This window comes from Pimephales promelas, chromosome 22 (assembly GCF_988280905.1).
Source record: "Pimephales promelas chromosome 22, fPimPro1.hap1.1, whole genome shotgun sequence".
Lineage (NCBI taxonomy): Eukaryota > Metazoa > Chordata > Actinopteri > Cypriniformes > Leuciscidae > Pimephales > Pimephales promelas.
Window position 1 is genome coordinate 23,387,892 of NC_142790.1, and position 20,066 is coordinate 23,407,957.

The 20,066-nt window shown below is 37.5% G+C and overlaps 2 protein-coding genes across 6 annotated transcripts in view; one reads left to right on the plus strand and one right to left on the minus strand.

Annotated features, from left to right (window-relative positions):
• Window positions 1-5,763, plus strand: part of abca4a (ATP binding cassette subfamily A member 4a) — a 36,992-nt gene extending 31,229 nt beyond the window's left edge. For all 5 annotated transcript variants that reach the window (XM_089125993.1, XM_039684617.2, XM_089125990.1 and 2 more), the window contains 10 exons: window positions 1,316-1,445; window positions 1,519-1,639; window positions 1,727-1,789; window positions 1,871-1,977; window positions 3,580-3,721; window positions 3,809-3,943; window positions 4,020-4,123; window positions 4,221-4,313; window positions 4,420-4,669; window positions 5,036-5,763. In XM_089125993.1, the coding sequence (XP_088982119.1) occupies window positions 1,316-1,445; window positions 1,519-1,639; window positions 1,727-1,789; window positions 1,871-1,977; window positions 3,580-3,721; window positions 3,809-3,943; window positions 4,020-4,123; window positions 4,221-4,313; window positions 4,420-4,669; window positions 5,036-5,152 (1,262 nt within the window). In that variant the 3' untranslated portion in view covers window positions 5,153-5,763. The remainder of the gene's footprint in view (window positions 1-1,315; window positions 1,446-1,518; window positions 1,640-1,726; window positions 1,790-1,870; window positions 1,978-3,579; window positions 3,722-3,808; window positions 3,944-4,019; window positions 4,124-4,220; window positions 4,314-4,419; window positions 4,670-5,035) is intronic.
• A 578-nt stretch (window positions 5,764-6,341) lies between these two features.
• Window positions 6,342-15,017, minus strand: tecrl2a (trans-2,3-enoyl-CoA reductase-like 2a). The gene is made up of 13 exons (XM_039684587.2): window positions 14,994-15,017; window positions 12,239-12,289; window positions 12,089-12,140; window positions 8,806-8,850; window positions 8,171-8,274; window positions 7,976-8,091; window positions 7,780-7,885; window positions 7,521-7,593; window positions 7,400-7,443; window positions 7,223-7,280; window positions 7,054-7,142; window positions 6,918-6,963; window positions 6,342-6,828 (listed from the first exon to the last, which is right to left on the minus strand). Exons 1-13 carry the CDS (start codon window positions 15,015-15,017, stop codon window positions 6,701-6,703), a joined length of 936 nt encoding a protein of 311 aa, XP_039540521.1. The 3' UTR covers window positions 6,342-6,700.
• Window positions 15,018-20,066: the final 5,049 nt, after the last annotated feature.

A 20,066-nucleotide genomic window follows, 5' to 3' on the forward strand; every position in this document is an offset into this window, starting at 1 on the left:
CAGTCGGTCGTATTGAGGTTGCAGCAAGCAACCCTAGCCTGGCCCCTGGCAAGGTTTGGACTCTTGTGATCTGACCTCCATAAAAGTCACTGAGCTTCAATCTATATGTCAACATGATGGAAATACAACACCTTACATTTGCCAACCGTGTCTTCATTGAAAATTCACATTGCATCTGATGGCTATTCAAAGCTACAATTGTTTTAGATAGCCAAAATGGAACAGACTCAAGCTGCCTTTCCACCATCTTCAACAAAACGACAAGCGAGAGTACGGAAGTCTTTCATTTTTAATGGAGAGTAGTATGGGAGCTGCGAGTTCTGACCATATGCGTAACTTATGCCAAGTTCAATTTCTTAATTTTACCATGGTAAATAAGTGGAGAGTAATGGTTGATTCACAACCAATTTGAAAGTTCCATGCGACTGTCGCTAGGAGTGAAATGCGACTCGCATGCGAATGTCGGAGATAGTGGAAAAGGCTTCATGCTCAAACTAATCTCCTAAAACCTCCTCAAATTGATCTCTTGCTAACTCAAAATCTACAAGGACTTACTGGAGAGGCTAGGATATCTCTCTCTAACTAACTAGAGACTTCTGTAAGAGATTAGATGGATGATAAAATAGATTTACAGTTTCTAAGACTTGCATTGTAGAAGGTATCTGAGCCATTAATTAAAAGAGACTAATGCCCAAGCAACAACTCAGATCACCATAGAAACTGCTTGGCAACACAATAACAACATCACAGAATACCCTAACACCCTGGCAACTATCAAGAACACTTTAGGAACCACATAGAAACTCAATTCCTTAGCAACCAACCACCCAGAACACCATAGAAACTGCGTAGCAAGACCCTAGCAACCACTTAGCATGGGAACACACAAGTAACCACCAAGAACACCCTGGAAACTTCTTAATGACACTCCATCAATCACCCAGAATACTATAGAAGCCACTTTGCCACACCCTAACTACCACACACAATATCCTGGGGACACCCTGGCAACCACTAAGAACACATCGCAGCATACTAGCAGCTACCTATAACACATTAGTAACTGCATACCAAAGACCTAGCAACCAGCCTAGAAACCACCTGGCGACATCCCTAGCAACAACCCAGAACACCCTTGCAACACCCAGAACACTATAGCAACTGCATAACAACGCACTATAGCAACCACCCAGAACACCCTAACAACCATATCGCAACACTTAACTACATGTATCTTTTTTATAATTCTGAAAATGTAAATGTTGGTGACACTTCTTGTGAGGTTCATGTACTGTACATCGCATGTGCGTCTCAGGTGAGGACTTCAGTCTGGATCCCTTCAGCTGGGACTTTGTGGGAAAGAATGTGACATTCATGGCTGTAGAGGGGTTTGTCTATTTCATCCTGAATGTTCTGATACAGTACAGATTCTTCCTGGATCACTGGTGAGAAGAAATACTTTTAGCCTTGATAAATCACCATTATTTCCATATATAAATATGCTGTCTCTTTCAACAGGATGTCAGATTTTAAGAAGCCACCGGTAACTGATGAAGATGTTGATGTGGCCAAGGAGAGAGAGAGGATTTATAAAGGAGGAAGCCCTAGCGATATCCTCCAGATAAAAGACCTTTCAAAGGCAAGTCTGTCCACCTTACATACAGTGGTGCATGATGGGCATTGCTTCACACAATAGAGATAATGAATGCATTTTCTCTCTTTACAGACGTACATGGGAACGATCAGGCCAGCAGTGGACAGGATATGTGTAGGAGTGTCACCAGGAGAGGTAATAAATGGATGCATTTGGTCTTTGTGTTGATAGCTCCATGAGCTTTGCATGAACTGTCCCCCCCCCCCCCCCCCACAGTGCTTTGGACTTCTGGGTGTGAACGGTGCTGGGAAAACGACCACATTCAAAATGCTGACAGGAGACATAGATGTCACTTCAGGGGAAGCTGCTGTGACTGGTTACAGGTTTGTTTATCTAGCTAATTGTAAAGGTATATTTTTGACTGCTAACACAATACAAATATGGCTAGGATGGTGAATGTGATTTCACCAAGTACAACATGTTTCTGGATCAACATCTTTGTTGATCCTGGAACAATATTCCAAACAACCAATCAGATTTAAGGGACGAGTTTATAGTTTTTGGCTGTATCCACAAGTTTCCTACGCCCCATGAGGCCTTGCGTCAAAAGTGGGCGCGACTTCCGGTTGGAAGTAAACAAAGCACGATTTGACATGCTTGACACTCGTTCATTCAACAGTTGACAGTCATTCAAGTTATAGCGATCCAAACTAGCTAACGATGTGGGAACACAACCTCAACGAAATTAAAAAAGGTGAAATAACAGTACCTTTACCCTACGCAGTAGTTGATTGGGAGTATTATAATAACATTATTAATAATCAATACTCATCAAGGCATGGTGACAGACAGTTGTGCGAGCTGACAAACAATTAAAATAAAAAATACACACTTAGTCATTGTGCTTTGGAGTTTATTCAAAATTATAAATGAATGTGCTACTTGAATACATTAACTGGCACATTTGGTATTCTGTCAACACAGGCTTTGATCCTGAGTTTAGGTGCAACATCAGTAGAGAACAGCCAAACACATGCTGATAAAAGTTTATAGAATATTAAGAATTTAAACAAATGTACACAGGAAGATTCGTCGTCTTTTGGGAGGTGATGGAAACTACAGTCGTTGGCAGGAACACTCTGATTTCGTTTTCAGCTTATGTTCAAAACAATCACGTTTAAGCCACTGAACTAGTTTAATCCGGTTATAGATACAACCGCGAACAGCACATGTTGTCCCTGAGCTCCGTAACGACATCTCTCATAAAGATTTGCGTCTTTAAATAGTAAAATAATTCTCCGAAAAACAGCTAGCCTCTTCGCTAACTAACACACAAAATACCATTGGAATGCTACTTCCGCCACCTCACCGGAAGTTTCACCCACTTTATTTTTTACAGGAGCGCCCCTCGGAAACTTGTGGATAGCTTGATATAGAAGTGTCTTGATGTTTGGCTATCAAGTTTAGGCTTACAACCAGGGTTAAGTGCTTCTACATCAGTGTTATTCACCTATCATTTCCCTCTGATTTTAGGAATAAGTTTTAGGTATGTTAACATGTTAATCCAGGAACGTGTCTTATTTTTTTAAATTTTTTTTTTGCATCAGTAAAAATAGTTTACCAGTATAATATTTTTACACCATCTAGAACATCCAGTAGGACTTTATGGGGCGGTTTCCCGGACCGAGATTAAGCCTAGTCCTAGAATAAAATGGCCCTTTAAACCTGATTAACAAAAATCTGCTTTCTATGTCATGGCTTTAAATAGTCCTAGATTTAGTTTAGTCCAGAGTTTAATAAGCCGATTTCCTGGAGGAGGACTACAGTTACTCCAGGACTAAATTAAGTCGTAAATTAAACCTACCATTTATGAAAGCAGTTTGAAAATAATTTTTTTTTACTATTTTGTTGGGTTCTGCTAGTGATGTGTAAAATACACAATTATTACATTATGTTCATCAATTTGATTTCTTATGTTGTTCCAGCATTCTAACCAACATCCTGGATGTGCACCAGAACATGGGCTACTGCCCTCAGTTTGACGCCATCGATGATCTTCTAACTGGAAGAGAACACCTGCACTTATACGCTCGACTCAGAGGAGTCCCGGAATCCGAGATCAGCAGAGTGAGACGATATTCCATTTTCTTATCTCTTCTTATTTATTTCCCTCTGGGGATTTCTGTCAGAGTCTTCTATCTCCCTTTGATGAAGGTGGCTGAATGGGGAATTCAGAAACTGGGTTTATTTGAGTATGCAGGCTGCAGTGCCGGCACATACAGCGGTGGAAACAAGCGTAAACTCTCAACAGCTATCGCAATGATTGGCTGTCCAGCTCTTCTGCTCCTGGTAAGAGCCCTTTCTTTGTATATGATCTCAGAATATGATAAGCTTTGTTACTAGCATGTTGTTTTTCCTGTGCCAGGATGAGCCAACCACAGGGATGGATCCTCACTCTCGCAGGTTCCTCTGGAACTCCATCATGAGCGTGATTCAGGGCGGCAGAGCGGTGGTCCTGACCTCACACAGGCAAGATCACGACAAAGCTCGTGCATAATATAGTGTTAATAATAAATACTATAGGTATAGGTAATAATATCATAGCCTACTTTTTACAATTCTCCAGTATGGAGGAATGTGAAGCACTCTGCACACGACTGGCCATCATGGTGAATGGAACGTTCAAGTGTCTTGGTACAATCCAGCACCTCAAATACAAGTAAGATCACACATTTTATTCACATGAATACACAGTTACACACTTTCTGCAGTCTCATAGCTTGCTATTCTGTGGAACATTTCTTATAATCATCATCTCCCTGCAGATTTGGTGATGGATACGTGGTCACCATGAAAATCAGGGCGGCCAAAGCAGGCACAGTCCCGGATCTGAACCCGGCTGAAGCATTCATGGAGAGCACATTTCCAGGCTGCATTCAGAGGGAGAAACACTATAATACTCTACAGTACGAGATCGCTTCTTCCTCTCTTGCCAAAATCTTCCAGCTCGTCTTAGCCAACAAGGAAATGCTGAATATCGAAGATTACTCGGTTTCCCAGACTACGCTGGACCAGGTATTTCATAAGATCCTGTTGGCCTAGATAAATCTTTACCATTTAGATTTGAAATGAAATGACAACTAGTACAAACATTTGACAGTATGGTAGACATTTAAGTTTGAAAAATGAACGATTCCCTTTATGTAGACCAAAACAGAGAGATCTATAATTATCAGTGTATGCGCTCTCCTACTTCTACTTCTGAGACATGATGTGCCAAACTATAGAACAGTCCAGTTCAGGGTCAGAAGATTGCAACAAGCCTTCATACATCTTGTGACCATTACCATTTGTTTCCATACCTGAATGTGACAAATGCACTGGAACAAGGGCATTTTGGCTCCCTATGTAGTTTCGCTCTCTTTGTTTCACTCCCTGTAGGTGTTTGTGAATTTCGCCAAGCACCAATCCGGAGAAGATGATTCCATTGTGTTGCACCCGAGGGCAGCCGGTGCCCGGCGGGACATGAGAGTCTTTCCAGTGAAAACGAAAGCCTGAAAGCTTGAAGAGGGTCATCTGAGCAGGTCAATTGGAGTCATCTTGCAGGGTCGCACAAAAGAACCATAAAAGAAAAGATGTTTTTTTTTCTTCTTTACAAAACACTCAGACTTTTGATCGTTTACGCCATAACAGCTTTGCGCACCTTTTTTGATTGGCCTTTTTTTATATATATATATAGAAATGCATCGAAAAATACAACAAAATACATACAGAACTGGACTGAGTTAGTCTTATGAATACTGTAGCACTTTATTATCAAAAGTGATGTCTATTATCAATATCACTTTTTTTTTTACAAAGAATTTTGTTTTAAAAACAAATCAAATGATGCAATAGATTATATTGCCAAGGCTATTGCTAATGAAATGCATATTGCATTGTTGTGACACATTGCAAGTCACAGCTTTAAGAATTTTTGCCAAGTTAGAAATAAGTATCATACAAACAGTTCCTGTAAATGAACTAAATAATATATGTTTAGTTTTTTAATTTGTTACTAGATATGGTTGATAAGGCAAGGAATTATAGAAAGTTGATTTTCTTTTTTTTTTTGGTCAAAATTCACCAAAATAATACTATTAAAACGGTTTGTGGTCGCTCACTTTGAACCTTGTCAAGAATTAATGAGAACATATACAATCCAGACATATTTGTTTAATATGGTGAGATTCTAGATTGTGGTTAAATGGCTTAACCATTTCAGGTAAAGCAAATTTTTTTTTTTTTTACCCACATTTTTTTATTTTATTTAATGGTTAGTTCCAGTCCTTGATTCTGATTGGTCAATAGCTGTGCTTTATTCATGATGTAACACGGCTATGACTGCTTCACCCAACGGTTCTATTTCTCACTGAGCAACACTGCAGTTGTGTTGTTTTTAATTTGAGCTTTCATGCACATTACACATTGGAACGTCGTTGCCGTTCACGGTCAGGGACTATTTTTTTTCTAGCGGAAAGAAGGCTTTTAGTGATTTTACTTCATGAAAGTTGCACTAATACATATATTTTTTTTTATTTAATATTTGTATTGTGTGGTACTGTTTTATAAAAGCAATAAGGTACTCGAGGCAAGTGCTGTATCGTGAAGGGATTACTCCACTTCGCGTCGTGCCTAACAACGCCCTTTTGCCAACACTTTTACCAAGTACCTTATTGCTTACACATAAATATAGTTTTGAATTCGCTTCTATAGCTCAGTGTCTCCCTGTGTTTAGGAAAAACAGTTTTCTTTCATGCTGAAGTAGAGGTAGAGTTCTGTATATTGCACATGGATGGTTGGTGTAATGATTTAACCTACAAACATTGCCACAAATCTGCTAATTTCAAATCCCAAGTGACATACCATTGTAAGTGCAACAATGTGTGACTTCATCTTGCATGATAACTGGGAGATATTTTTGAAAAGAGGATCTAACTTTCACATTCCTGCCCTGAGGGTGTCATAAATTAGCTTCATTTACATGCAGCTGTTCAGATGTCATAGTTCTCTCAGCCAAAATCATAATGTCTCTGCATTTTGACCTTAAGTTGGTATATGTGAATGTCAGAGGATGAAGGGGAGGATTGGCATGCGGAGGGTTGGGTAGTCCTTAAACTCTTGGGTGTAAATTTTGTGTTTTCCTTTGGCCCAGATGGTCATTTGAATGAACCCTACAAGTGTGAAGAGAGCCACTGAGAAAAAAAAGAAAAAAAAATGTAGCTCAGTTTATATCAGATATATCAGTATGACAGAGCTGACAGCTTTGATTGCAGTTACTCACCTGGAACGCACTGGGTCATGATGGACAGGCCCAGCCAAACACCTACCTGATGGAAATTTTTACCAAAAATGTGATGGGTTAGGCAAAGGTAGAAGAAATTACGTTATAAACAAAGATATAAATGTGTTGCTGTTACCTCATATGTGTAGTTGGGGCATGATACAAAGAAAAAGAGCCATGTAAAAGGGTTTTTGGATGGATGTGGGAACCTCCGACATTTTGTACCTTTTAAACAAAAAATAGGATCATACATGGGGCCATAAGCTGTAAAGTAGTCGAACATATGACATATGCAGTGCACTCACCTTCACATTTTAAACTGTTTAATGACCAGTGGATGGAGAAATTACCTGCCTCACATAACTGAAACACAAACAATATACATCATGTTTGTACATTGATCCTTAATATAAAATGGGATAAGATTTTTTGGATCACACTGTAACCTATGTGGTGTTTATTAAACCAGAAACATCACGTACCACAAAGATAATTAGTGCATAGTTGACCTGTGTCTCTCCGTATGCTGTAAAACATAAAAGTACGTTTAATGTATCAAATTGAAGTGACTATTAAATACCTTTTATCTCTTCTGGTACTCACATGGTGGTGTGTAGAGAGGATGATTGATGTAGTAAGCTAACCATGCTGCAAAACCCCAGTAATACGCACAATTCTGTGAATTCAGAGAATCGCCAATCAACTGAGGATTCGACATAATCATAATTGTATTGTTTAATTTGTCTCTCTGTATTCAATGATCATTTACCGTGTCTGAAGTAAACAAGGGTGACAAAATACTTCTCAGACTAGTTTTTATTTGTTACAGAAGCAAAACAGGCCAGTGTAACTGAACACTCACCCTTACAATGGCTCTAAGAGGCATCGTGCCTTGAGAAAACCGATGCACAAATATTATTTCAATTAGTCTCTTGATATAGTGAAAGGAGTGACAAGCACAAGCCAAACTAAAGAGAAAATTAAAAATGTTGTTATTTATTCATATCTTTCAAAATCCATATGACTTTATTTCATCAATGGAGCACAAAAGGATGTACCTGACCACAGTATGAGAGCTGGAGGTGAAGGCGTAATTGTGGCTATAGATGTACGGGACACGGACATAGAAGAGGAGATATATCAGTAGGGGACCAATGTACTCCGCCAAAAATACCTGCAGAGGATTTATGTATTTAAGGATCATATGTTTGATACTGTCGGAATTACATTTTGCAAATCTACAGCACTCTTACCAACGTCCATCCCAATTGTGGGCCAAGGTCTCTAAAATACATGGTCGTCGAGGTCCCAACAGGAAGATTCTGCAGTACGTCATCATCTCTCAGTGCTTTTCCTTCTAAAAACCACAAATGCAGAAGTAGATTTGCTACAGCTAGTGTTAAAGTTTTGGGTAAGTATAGATTTTGGTCTTGCTTCATCAAAATAGCTCTCAACCCATCTGAAACCTGAATATGCTGCCTTCAAAAGCACTACACTTAGGTAGCAAGAGATCAAGGGACATCCGAGTTCAATGTCTGCCTTCATCTGATCAGTTTTTTTTAAAAGCAACATAGATTAATAAGATCAATCAATTCAATGTGTGGCTTTAGCAATTGGTAGAGTTGGAGAAAAATGCAGATGCAGATGAAAGAATTTGTATGATTCCATTTCTACCCTAGAATAAGCCAGTCCTGAAAAATTCTCTCGGTTTAGAAACAGAGCTGAGAAAAGCAAAAGGACATAATATGAATGTGTTTATTATGGATGCAATACAGAATTCCACAGCCATACTATAGTATAAACATAAACCCCTTGTAAGGATATCATCTGGATGTTTTTGTTTTTGTATACATATATAAATTATGTATTATGAGGTCTTCATACTCACTGGGGTCCAGCCTTAGGGCTTGTCTAGCTGGATACAATTTGGGATCTGATGGTAATACAGAAAAAGCATATTACATAGACTTATTGTATATCTATTAAAATCTACAGCACAATGCTGTCATAATAAGAGCTAAGGATCCTAAATAATTCAATAATTGGTATGTAAATATTATATTTATTAAATAACATTTCTGTTTTAAACATATTAGACATTACATTATTAATACCTGTCCAGCAAATACATTTAGTGTTCATCACGCGCTCTGCAATAATTGATTCTGATTGGTCAAACGAGGCATTCAGCGGATATATTTTTCCAGAGTATCAAGCTTAAAGGAGTAATTCACTTTTGCTGATAATTTACTCACCCCCGTGTCATCCAAGACATGTCATTCTTTCTTCAGTCGAAAAGAAATGAAGGTTTTTGATGAAAACATTCCAGGTTTAGAAGCTTTGCGAGATCCCGAAGCGCAGATGATTCGAAACACTGATCCGAAGCCTGATTCAAAACACCTACGTCACGTGACTACAGCTAAACGAAGCTTCTAGTGTTTCACCAGGTGGAGTGCTCCGCCTAATCAGGGTTGAAACCCGATGGTGGGCCAAAGACGCTGCGCTTACAAAAGTGTTTGGGAAGTTTGGGGGTCCAGAAGGACATCTTTACATTGATCTTGTTGTTACACTCAAGGCCCTGAGCGAGAAAGACAACATGAAGCCGACTGTGCGTGCGAAGGCCGACGGCTATGCAGAGGCTCTGCTGAAATACCAAACCCTCACTGCCCAGACGTTTTTACGCATATTCCAACAAACCACTCCACTTTCCAAGTATTTGCAAACTAGTTGAATGGTTTTGTTCACGGCCCATCGCTTTGCCACAAGCACACAAGACAATCTGAAGAAATATGCAAGGGATTTTAAGGGGGGTAAAGACAGCAACAGACGCATTTGTGCAATGGGCCAATGTGAGACAGACGCAGAGGTGGAACATGCGCTGCCAAACCGGAGACCAAAGAAGACAAAAAAGATGCCAGGCGAGTTATCTGATGACACAACCATATCAGATGCTGACAGCAAGTATGAGGTACAAGTGCACAATGTCATTCTGGGTACCATCATTGAAAGTATTTCCCGACGTTTTGCTAAAAACAGAGAACTATACACAGATTTCGCCATGCTTGATCCTCAGAATTTCAATGACTTGAAATGTACTCAATGCCCTGAGCGCAAACTCATCAGACACGATAGCAGAGCAACTCCTGAGGCCTTACAGGGTGAACTACTTAGCCTGGCTACACACTGGGACAAGCTGAAGGTGTCTGTGCGCAAAGAGTATCTGACCAAGATGAGAATTGAGGATGGAGATGATGAGCAGAATCCAGATGAAGAATCGGATGTTGTGAACAAAACCTGCCAATCTTGCAGAAAATGTCCCATCTGTTGTTAATATGTCCTACAAAGGTATAAGTTAACCTGCTCACTTACTCCTACCATCTAATCGGACTTGGATACAAGTTTCTGTTAACTCTGTCTGTGACACAAGTTGCATGTGAGCGAAGCTTTTCCACGTTAAAATTCATTAAGAATCGATTAAGGAGCACCGCTTCACAGGAGATCTTGAAGCCTTTATGTTGATGGCAATCGAAAAAGAGACTGGCTTCTTTGGACACGGAATAGCATCATCGAAAGGGTAGCGGAGAAGAGCGCGCTGATGCAACAAGGTAGGCCATGCTTCTTTTTATCATACCCGTATTTTCCGCACTATAAGGCGAAAAATGTTCTAAAATAGGTTATTCGTTGAAGGTGCGTGCGCATAAGATACTGCAGTCAGGTCGTCGGGCCGCTGTGCCATGCCCGTGTGCGTGTGTTTTTGGCCGCTGTGCCATATTGTGTGCGCGTGTTTTTGGCCGCTGTGCCATGCTCTTATGTGCGTGTGTTTTTGGCCGCTGTGCCATGCCCGTGTGCGCGTGTTTTTGGCCGCTGTGCCATGCCCGTGTGCGCGTGTTTTTGGCCGCTGTGCCATGCTCGTCGTGTGTGTGTGTTTTTGGCCGCTGTGCCATGCCCGTGTGCGTGTGTTTTTGGCTGCTGTGCCATGCTCCTGTGTGCTGTGAGGGTCCGAAATAAACTTTTTGGCTCACCTGCCAAGGGGACTGGTAGCCTAGATGAAAAAATCCACCAGCCAAGCATATTTTTTTACCGGCCAAAATAATAAACAGCCTTTTTGTGTCACATATACATCAATTTATATATAGGCTATATTTAAACATTTTTGTCATTATATTTCTGGTCTATTATTTTCCATTCTTACTTTTATACACACATATTACACAATTTACACGCATTAAAATAATATTTTTGTTTTGGCCTATGAAAATAGTTCTGTACAAATAAAATGTATTAATTATATATTAAATAAATAAAATGTAAACAAATAATAAAATAAAAAAATGTATGCAATAATAATAATATAGGCCTACTATAATTAGGCCTATATTAAAAAATTAGTTTTACTCTGCCTATTTTTTTACTCCATTTACCCTGACTAATCCGATCAGAAACTGAAGGACTGGGAATATCCAGAAAAAGATTTGTTCATTTTGATGATTGAGTTCGAACAGGAAAGTCGCACAGAACAGAGCAAGGCGAGCATTTGAGCTTCTAAAACTTAAACTTTGTTTTTTTTTTTTTTTTTTTTAATGACTGATTGTTTAGCTTGATAAGACCCTTATTCATTGTTTGCAGTTTGCACTAAAACTGTCTTTTGGACCTTGAACCGTTTGGTTACCAGTAAAGTCCATTATATGGCGAAAAATCCTGGAATGTTTTCATCAAAAACCTCAATTTCTTTTTGACTGAAGAAAGAAAGACATGGACATCTTGGATGACATGGGGGTGAGTAAATTATCAGCAAATGTTTTTTTGAAAAGTGAACTACTACTCTAACTTTTTTTTTTTTTAAGATGCATAATTATCTTACAGAATGATCCCATGCAACACATGTCTAATATTTGAAGTAAAATAAGAATGGCATACGGAAAAATCTTTGAAATGGCATTTGAAACAACAGGGTGAGTAACACCAACTGAACCGCACCACCTCAGGAGTGCATTCTGTTTCTAATAATTGAAATGCCCACCATAAATTCTATATTAAATAAACCTTGACAGGGTAATGAGGACCCAAGGCAGAGCAAAGGAAAAATGTGACTTATCATAAATGGCCAGGCAAAATTGCAATAATACAATACCACTGTGGGGTGAAAATAAATAAATAAATAAATAACTTACATGACTTGTGAAACAAAATCTTAATGTCACCTATGCTTGAATGGGGATCAACCTGCATTAAAAAACAAAATAAAATAATTTCCTCGTAATTTTCTTTTAGCTGAGTGCAGCAATCACTATCATTGATTGTTAGTTGTAAAATCTGCTTACCTTGTCAAGAAAACAGAGCTGTTCTTTGGTGTTTGAATCTAGAATTTCGACCTGAAAGATTAAAGCCATATCAGCTGGGTTAAAGGGATAGACTCACCCTCAAGTCATCTTAGGTGTATATGACATCTTCTTTCAGATGAATCCAATTACAATCGGAGTTACATTAGTTAGTTATAACTATCCCTTTAATAGACCTTATTCCCAGCAGCGCCATCTTTGATTTTTTTAACCGGAATGAAAGCGAGGCTGCGAGGGATAGATAGACACGGATCTCTTCAGTGGGTTCTTATGTAATGTGTTGTTGGATTGTTCTGCTGACGAAACACTGCAAAATCCTTTCCAAGATATTTCAGTATATATAAAATACCTGACAACATGAGCTGTGGAAAATTAGAAGTGATACAAGTTTTATTTCCAGCAGATGCAATTGAAAACAGCAAGTCTATCCCTCACAGCCTCACTTTCAGTCATGGTGCTTCTCTGAATAAGGTCTATAGCTGCATGGCACAGACACTGTGTGAAGCATACTTAATTTTAAATTTTTTTTCATGAATCAACATAAATCAAGTTAATTTTGTGAAGGTTTGGCCTCAGGGTGAAGCTGCCCATCACTTCTCCCAGAATTTAATGCTTCAAAGATACAACTGACAACTGAGAAAAGCAATCAAATCTCTAGCTGTTTACATAGTTTCATATTAATAGAAAATAAGGAGTTTAAGAAATAATTTGCAACACGTCTCCCCTTGAGTGATCGCAAAAGACGTGCTGTGAATGATATACAAATTCATTCTGACACAGCTTTTGTGTAGGCTATCGCAGAAGCCGTTGAGCACCTAATGAGGGCGGCGCAGTCCAGACGCTGTATTGATCAGAGCTTCTGTTTTGACAGATCTGACCCTTTTTAGCTCATTGTATTCACTTCATCACCCCCAAACAACAATCTCTTCCATTGTCTGTATCCGACCTGAGCTCTAAATTCCGGGGATGCATCTTTTTGCAGAACGGGGATCTTTTTAATCTCAATTAAATGGTGTCAGCGTTGATCTACAGAGGACTGTGAGTTGAGTCTGCTGCAATTTGCCTTGAAAGCACTACATATTGTGGAGCTCAGCAGTGCTGTCACCCTGAAACTACTGGCTAGTGTAATAATCTTCTAATGGACACACAGGATTAGGCTAATGCTCAACTTAAAGTAAGAGTCCCAATGGAGTGGTTGAAGTTATTCTAAATTCAACAGCTAGTTTTCTAAACTCTTACACTTTTGTATGGCAGATATTTGATGAAAATGCAGAGTATTTCTAGTGAAAACATATTTATCATTCAAATTTTTTTAGCTGTGTGCCCTTGTGAGTAAAATAAATTCAATATATTTAATAGAGCAAACATTCTATTGTCGCTCAGACTATCGCATACATTATATGACATAATTATATTACAGGATTAGGGCTGTCAAACGATTAATCGTGATTAAAACGCATCCAAAATAAAAGTTTGTGTTGTTTACATAATATATGTGGGTGCACTGTGTATAATTATTTTGTATATATTTATAAATACACACACATGCATGTATATTTAAGAAAAAAAAATATTATTGATATATAAAATATTTACATTTACTTATCATATAAATTATGTATAAATCTACAGTGTATACATGAAAATATTTCTTAAATATATTCAGGCATGTGTGTGTATACACAGTGCACCCACATATATTATGTAAACACAAACTTTTATTTTGCATGCGATTAATCGCGATTAATCGTTTGACAGCCCTATATAGGATTCATAGCGCATTCTAATGTGGTTTGAAATCTGATAAAAAATTGATTATCTCATTCTGAAACTTTTTTTTCATATGAATTGTCTGGACAGTATTTTCACTCTGCCTTTAGTTTTAGTAAATTAATGACTCACTCACCGTAATACTCATGTATAAAGACCAAGCAGTAAAATTGTCCTGTTTTCAATCAGGCAGAGTAATCAATAAAACCACTCTGTGGATTTCTGAGTGCTATTGACAGGACGTCCTGCTTCTGTTATACCCATCCCCCAGTACTGTAAATACAGCTGTAATGTTGAGGAATGTAGACTGAAACATGACATAATTCTGTATCAACTGGGGAACCTCGATTTTGTCGTTCTCTCTTGCTGACAGAAAACAGTTCTGTACATTACATTAAAATGTTTGATTTCTGTAGGCTACATTTGATTTTAAAGATGTTTATATAGAGTGTGTGTTAATCAATAGCACAGCAGTCTCTGGTGGTGTTTTACATAGGCAGTGGCAACGCATGAGAGGGTCATTAATCCTCCTCAGATGACAGGCCGGTCAGTTATGTGCTAAATTATATTTACTTGTTTATGTTCAGCAAGCGTAAAATTAAAGCAAACCAGCACACAGCAAATTTGCTCTTACAGTATGACACCCGATTGGAGGAACTACACATTTTCAGCTTAAAAAATGCTGTGATTGTTTTTAATTAGCCTAACATTTAATCACTTTTACTGTCACTCATATTTATGATTAGATCATGGATTTGTTCAAATTCATTGAATGAACAAACCCAAATACATATATTTTCTGGTTAACCCACACACAGTGAAGGATCTCCTTTTCTTTGTGTTGTTTCTGTGGGTATACGAGGCTTTATACTCTTTAGAAACAGAAATGAAAGGCCCTCGAAACCCATAGATTAAAGTTTGTATAAAAAGCAGCATGTCATCTTGTAAATGAACTTTGATGCCTTACCTCAAAAAATATTGTCCTGCTCATTCCGGGGCCCTTGTCTGACGTAATGTTTGGTCCCCCAGAGTTGGACAGGCAGCTCCGTCCTTTCCTGTGGTATTGCCAGTGTTAATTCTCCATTCTAACCCTCGTCCTTCTCTCTCCATCTCCCCTCCCACACCCACCCCCTCCTCCTGCCTCTGCTTTTTACTGTCTTTTTTTCTTTCGTCTTGCTCTTTGAAGAGCATACGTTCTTGAAACCTGTCTTGGTCTGTAATCTTGTCCTCAGTTTGTCTGTAGGCCCTCAATTTTAACCTATACTGTGAATTGGTGATTTATGAGATAGATAGATAGATAGATAGATAGATAGATAGATAGATAGATAGATAGATAGATAGATAGATAGATAGATAGATAGATAGATAGATAGATAGATGGATGGATGGATGGATGGATGGATGGATGGATGGATGGATGGATGGATGGATGGATGGATGGATGGATGGATGGATACATACATACATACATACATTTTAACCACTTTTAACCACTTACATAATCAATAAGTAATAATATATATGATTAGTATTAATTCCATTAACCCTATTGTAAGAATGGTAATGACTCAAGTGTTATATACATTCGAATTGTGAGCTATTTGGAACAGTTTTCTGAAGTCAAGATCATGGTAACCCAGAAGAAATGACTGAAGTGTTACCAAATCCAAAACCTTACAAAAACATCAAAAGTTTATGACTTCAATATTTAGTGATCATGCTTTTTAACTTACACTGTAAAAAAAAAATATATATATATTGTTGGTTTAACTTAAAAAATGAAGTAACCTGGTTGCCTTAAAATTTTAAGTTCATTGAAATGGAAAAATTGAGTTAATACAATGAAGGAGAGTGATTTAATCGTCAGAAACTTAAAATATTGTGTTATCTGAAGTGAACTACATAAAGTATTTAAGTTGATTTGACAAAAGAAAAAAATGTTGTGATTACAAATCATGAAAATATTTGAAGAGTTCAGATGCAAAAGCCTCTAAATGCCATTTGAAATTTTCTTCTTTAATGATGATTTTTATCAAGCTTGTATATTTAAGTTCAGTGATTTCACTTAAATGGCAATGATAATTACCTATTAATTGTTATTTAAGCGAAATTACTGAACTTAAATATACAAGTTTGATAAAAAATCATTAAAGAAGAAAATTTCAAATGGCATTTAGAGGCTTTTGCATCTGAACTCTTCATTTTTTTACTGTGTAGAATGTTGTTCCTTCTGAATGATTTGGTAATACTTGAGTAACTCAAGTATTTACACTGTAAAAATTAGACGATCAATCAGTTACAACATATGTCTATGCTTTAACCCATCAAAATAATAAGCAATTTTCAACTTTGTTATACAAGTTATATACGTTTCAACTACTGTTTTGAAGTCAGTTTAATGTAGGCCTAATTTAAGTTGAAATGACTTAAACAGCCCAGTTGAATGTACTTAAAAATTTAAGGCAGCAACTTTTGAGTGGGTTACTATAACTGTAAAAAAAAATATTTCTGGTTTAAATTTAAAAAAAAGTAAGTAACCTGGTTGCCTTAAAATTTAAAGTTGACTGAACGGGAAAAATTTAGTTAATACAATGAAGGAGATTGATTTAATCGTCAGAAACTCAAAATAAGTTATCTGATCTAAATCAATTATTTAAGTTGATTTGACAAAAGAAAAAATGTTGTGATAAATCTTGAAAATAATTTTTTTTTACAGTGAATGAATTATGCATTATTTGCATTAGTTCGTAAAAATGAATGTAGTTCTCTGGGAGGTATGAAAAATTGTTACTTATTAGCTGACAGTGAACTTACTCAGTTCTATTACTTACTAATTAGTCAATTGGAGTTTGTTGTTATTTAATAGTATAGTATAGAATGTTAATATTGTATTATATTTTGTTCCTGTGTAGGTATTTATTAATGAAGGAACGGTATTCTAAAGTGTTACCCAAAAAAAAAAATCAATAATAATTTTGTATATTTGTCATCATATTTAATAGTCTTAGTATTGAAAACATTGAAAGACATGATTTAAAAAAAAAAAAAAAAAAAAAAAACCTTAAAAACAGCCAAAGCAGGAGATTTCCATGTTCATTATGTGTTGCATTTCAGCAGGTTTTACCTGTGTTTCACAGTTACAGCCTTTTCTGTCTTTGTTGTCAATAGAGTCTGGTCACGTCAAGTGGCTTAGACATGGTGATTGAAGCTTCACTCTTTGTTTGAGTGGAGTGCAGAGGCAAAGGGCCCTTGGTCACAGCCTAGCAAACTCTTGAAAAGCATGTATTCAAAAAGCTGCCTGCACTTCAGAGAGCTCACATATCTGCTGTGCTGACCATATTCAGTGTCCATGACAGCATCTGCTGCCATTCTGAACACACATAACAACCACAGACTGATAGATAGATAGATAGATAGATAGATAGATAGATAGATAGATAGATAGATAGATAGATAGATAGATAGATAGATAGATAGATAGATAGATAGATAGATAGATAGATAGATAGATAAAATCATTGTTATTCTTCAGATGTCATGTGACATCTCTCAAGGTCAGATTGGCTACCCTATATCATGATGGGAATCCTCTATTTCTCATCTTTTTTCACATCTGTGGTTGCTCAGCCTCACAAGCAACCCCCCTTGCCGAATCTCTGACCCAGCTGCCATTGAGATGTGAAATTCAAATGAAAAGACACTCTGAATTGCCAAAGGCACTAGGGCCACTTCATGGAAAGTGAACAGGATGTCGGCTAAGAGAAAGAGTTCCTCTTTAGCGTGAGCACACAAGTACAGCCCAGAGAGTGTTTATATGATAAAGGGCTGTGTAACAACTTCATAAGTGTCCAACTGACAAATAGCGTGAAATGTGAAGGTATTAGTGAATTTAATCAAAACAAGGGAGATGAGCAGGAAAAGATCTTTTATCACACTCTGTTTGACATTAAAAGTGCTTATTAAATTTGCCGCTAGAGGGTGCTGTAATCTTGTCAAAACATTGTGATTTCTGTAATCCTTCAACTGTGGAGGAAAAGTCCGTCTGTGGGGTTCGTGTTTACAGACAATGAAGAACAAGGAGTACGTGTGAATCAGGTGTTTTTAATTAATTTATGAAGTCACTGTAAACTTTATCGTATGCTATTTTATTGTAATATTACAACGCCATTATATTTTGTGCAGGCAATTATCTTATTTTGTTGTGAATAAAAAAGCCTGACAATGTCCCTGCTAAATACCTAATATTAGCTGAAATGACGTAAAATTGTAGGCTAATGGCGCTTTCCAGGCACCCTGTAGGCTACCCGTGTTTTTCAAACCTTATACCTGTAAAAGTGCACTGGATCCGTGAGTCGTGACTTCCCACCCGTGAACTCGATGTACTAACAGTTAAGAGCTCTGACGTCACAGCCCGCGAAACCATACAAAAAGAACAATGGCAGCCCCTACGGATGCGGTGTTTCTGCAGGCGGTACACGGTGAGAACACACTTTAGGATAATATAACGTTAAATAGTTTTTTTTCAGTCCATTGAGTGCAAGGATAAATTAATACCAACATTTACAAATAAAGTAAAATAAAAGGTATAACAGCTTATCTTGCTTTATGTGCCGTTTTCCTCCTTAGTTTCCCCTCAAATAAACAAATTATTACAAATGCGCACAAGCCCCGTAAGGTCCGCCATGCTGGTTTGTTTACATCGGGTATGCCCAGTCCACTTTTACGTTCTCATGCAAATAATTGTGCTCTTATAAACTATTCAAACAAAAACTTTATGGGAATATGGGTTTTTTTTTTTTTTTTTTTTTGGAAGAAAAAAAACCCTAAAAGAGTTGTGTCAAGCTTAGTGGTGGTGACATTGAAGTTGTGTGACTTCAGTGGTTTAGTTCCTTTAGTTCGCTTATAGCGTTTATAGCTTTTTACTCCTGGCTACTGCATTTAGGATACAAAATTCAAAAAAGTTGTGTTCATCTCAATGGTTCTGCACCACTTTATTCCACCAGGTTTTTTTTACTGAAAGTCCCCAACTCGTAAATATCGAGGCTTAAAAAATCCCGAGCTTCCCACCCATATACATTTTTTTCGACATGACTTGAACATAACATTAGTAAGTGGCCTTCTGAAGATATGTTGACCTAATACCAAGCTATTGGATAAAATTGCAGTTTATGTGCTGGACTAATTGTGAATGCATGCTAGATGGAGTAATTATAGCATCAACAGGGACTAATTGGGCCATGCTAATCAGCCAAACCCTGAACCCTTGGGTCCCTCACCTTTGAAATAACTCTAAAGGTGTTCTGCAACTTTAAAATAAACATTTAGGTCTTTAATTGAAGGCTTAATTAATTATTTTAAAAAATTATTATTTCAGTCCACAGCAGTCAACAGTTTTGGCCTTGAACCTGCAAGTCTACTCGGTCTGCATCTTAAATATGTTTCTTTCCTGTCCTCGATTTTCCTGCTTATTATCTGCTTAGCATCTCAAAGCACTGCCAATTTCAGTTGCCCAGGTAAGGAATCATTTTGATTTAAAATCGACCCTGATTATCTTAAATAATAGAAAATGTAATAACCCTGCAATATAATAAAAAATGAACTTGATGTAATTTTAAAGCCTGTAATAATGACACTTTTGTGAGGCTGACATTTTAATTTGTGCATTTTCATCATTCTGAATAATATATAGCTGTATTTGATATATGGGAAAACCATTTCTCTGAAAATCCAAGAAAAAAAATGAGAAAGCTGCTTTTTTAGTGTTTTCAGCACTATTTTAACCATGTATTGTGCTGGTGCTGCCTTTTTATGCTGTTTATGATGTATGATGGTGTTTGTTTTACCCCATGGCTTTGTTGCATATCCATGAACTCTATGTTCTTTGAGATTCCCTTTGATTTTACTGAGATGTCTTCCGTCTTTCTAGCCTGGTTAAAACCAGACCATTCTCAGTTGTAACTGAGTTATGGTCTGGCAAATCATCATAGACATAATTTTCAGTGGGGCGTCACCAATGGACGTCGGAGATAGACCTAAAACC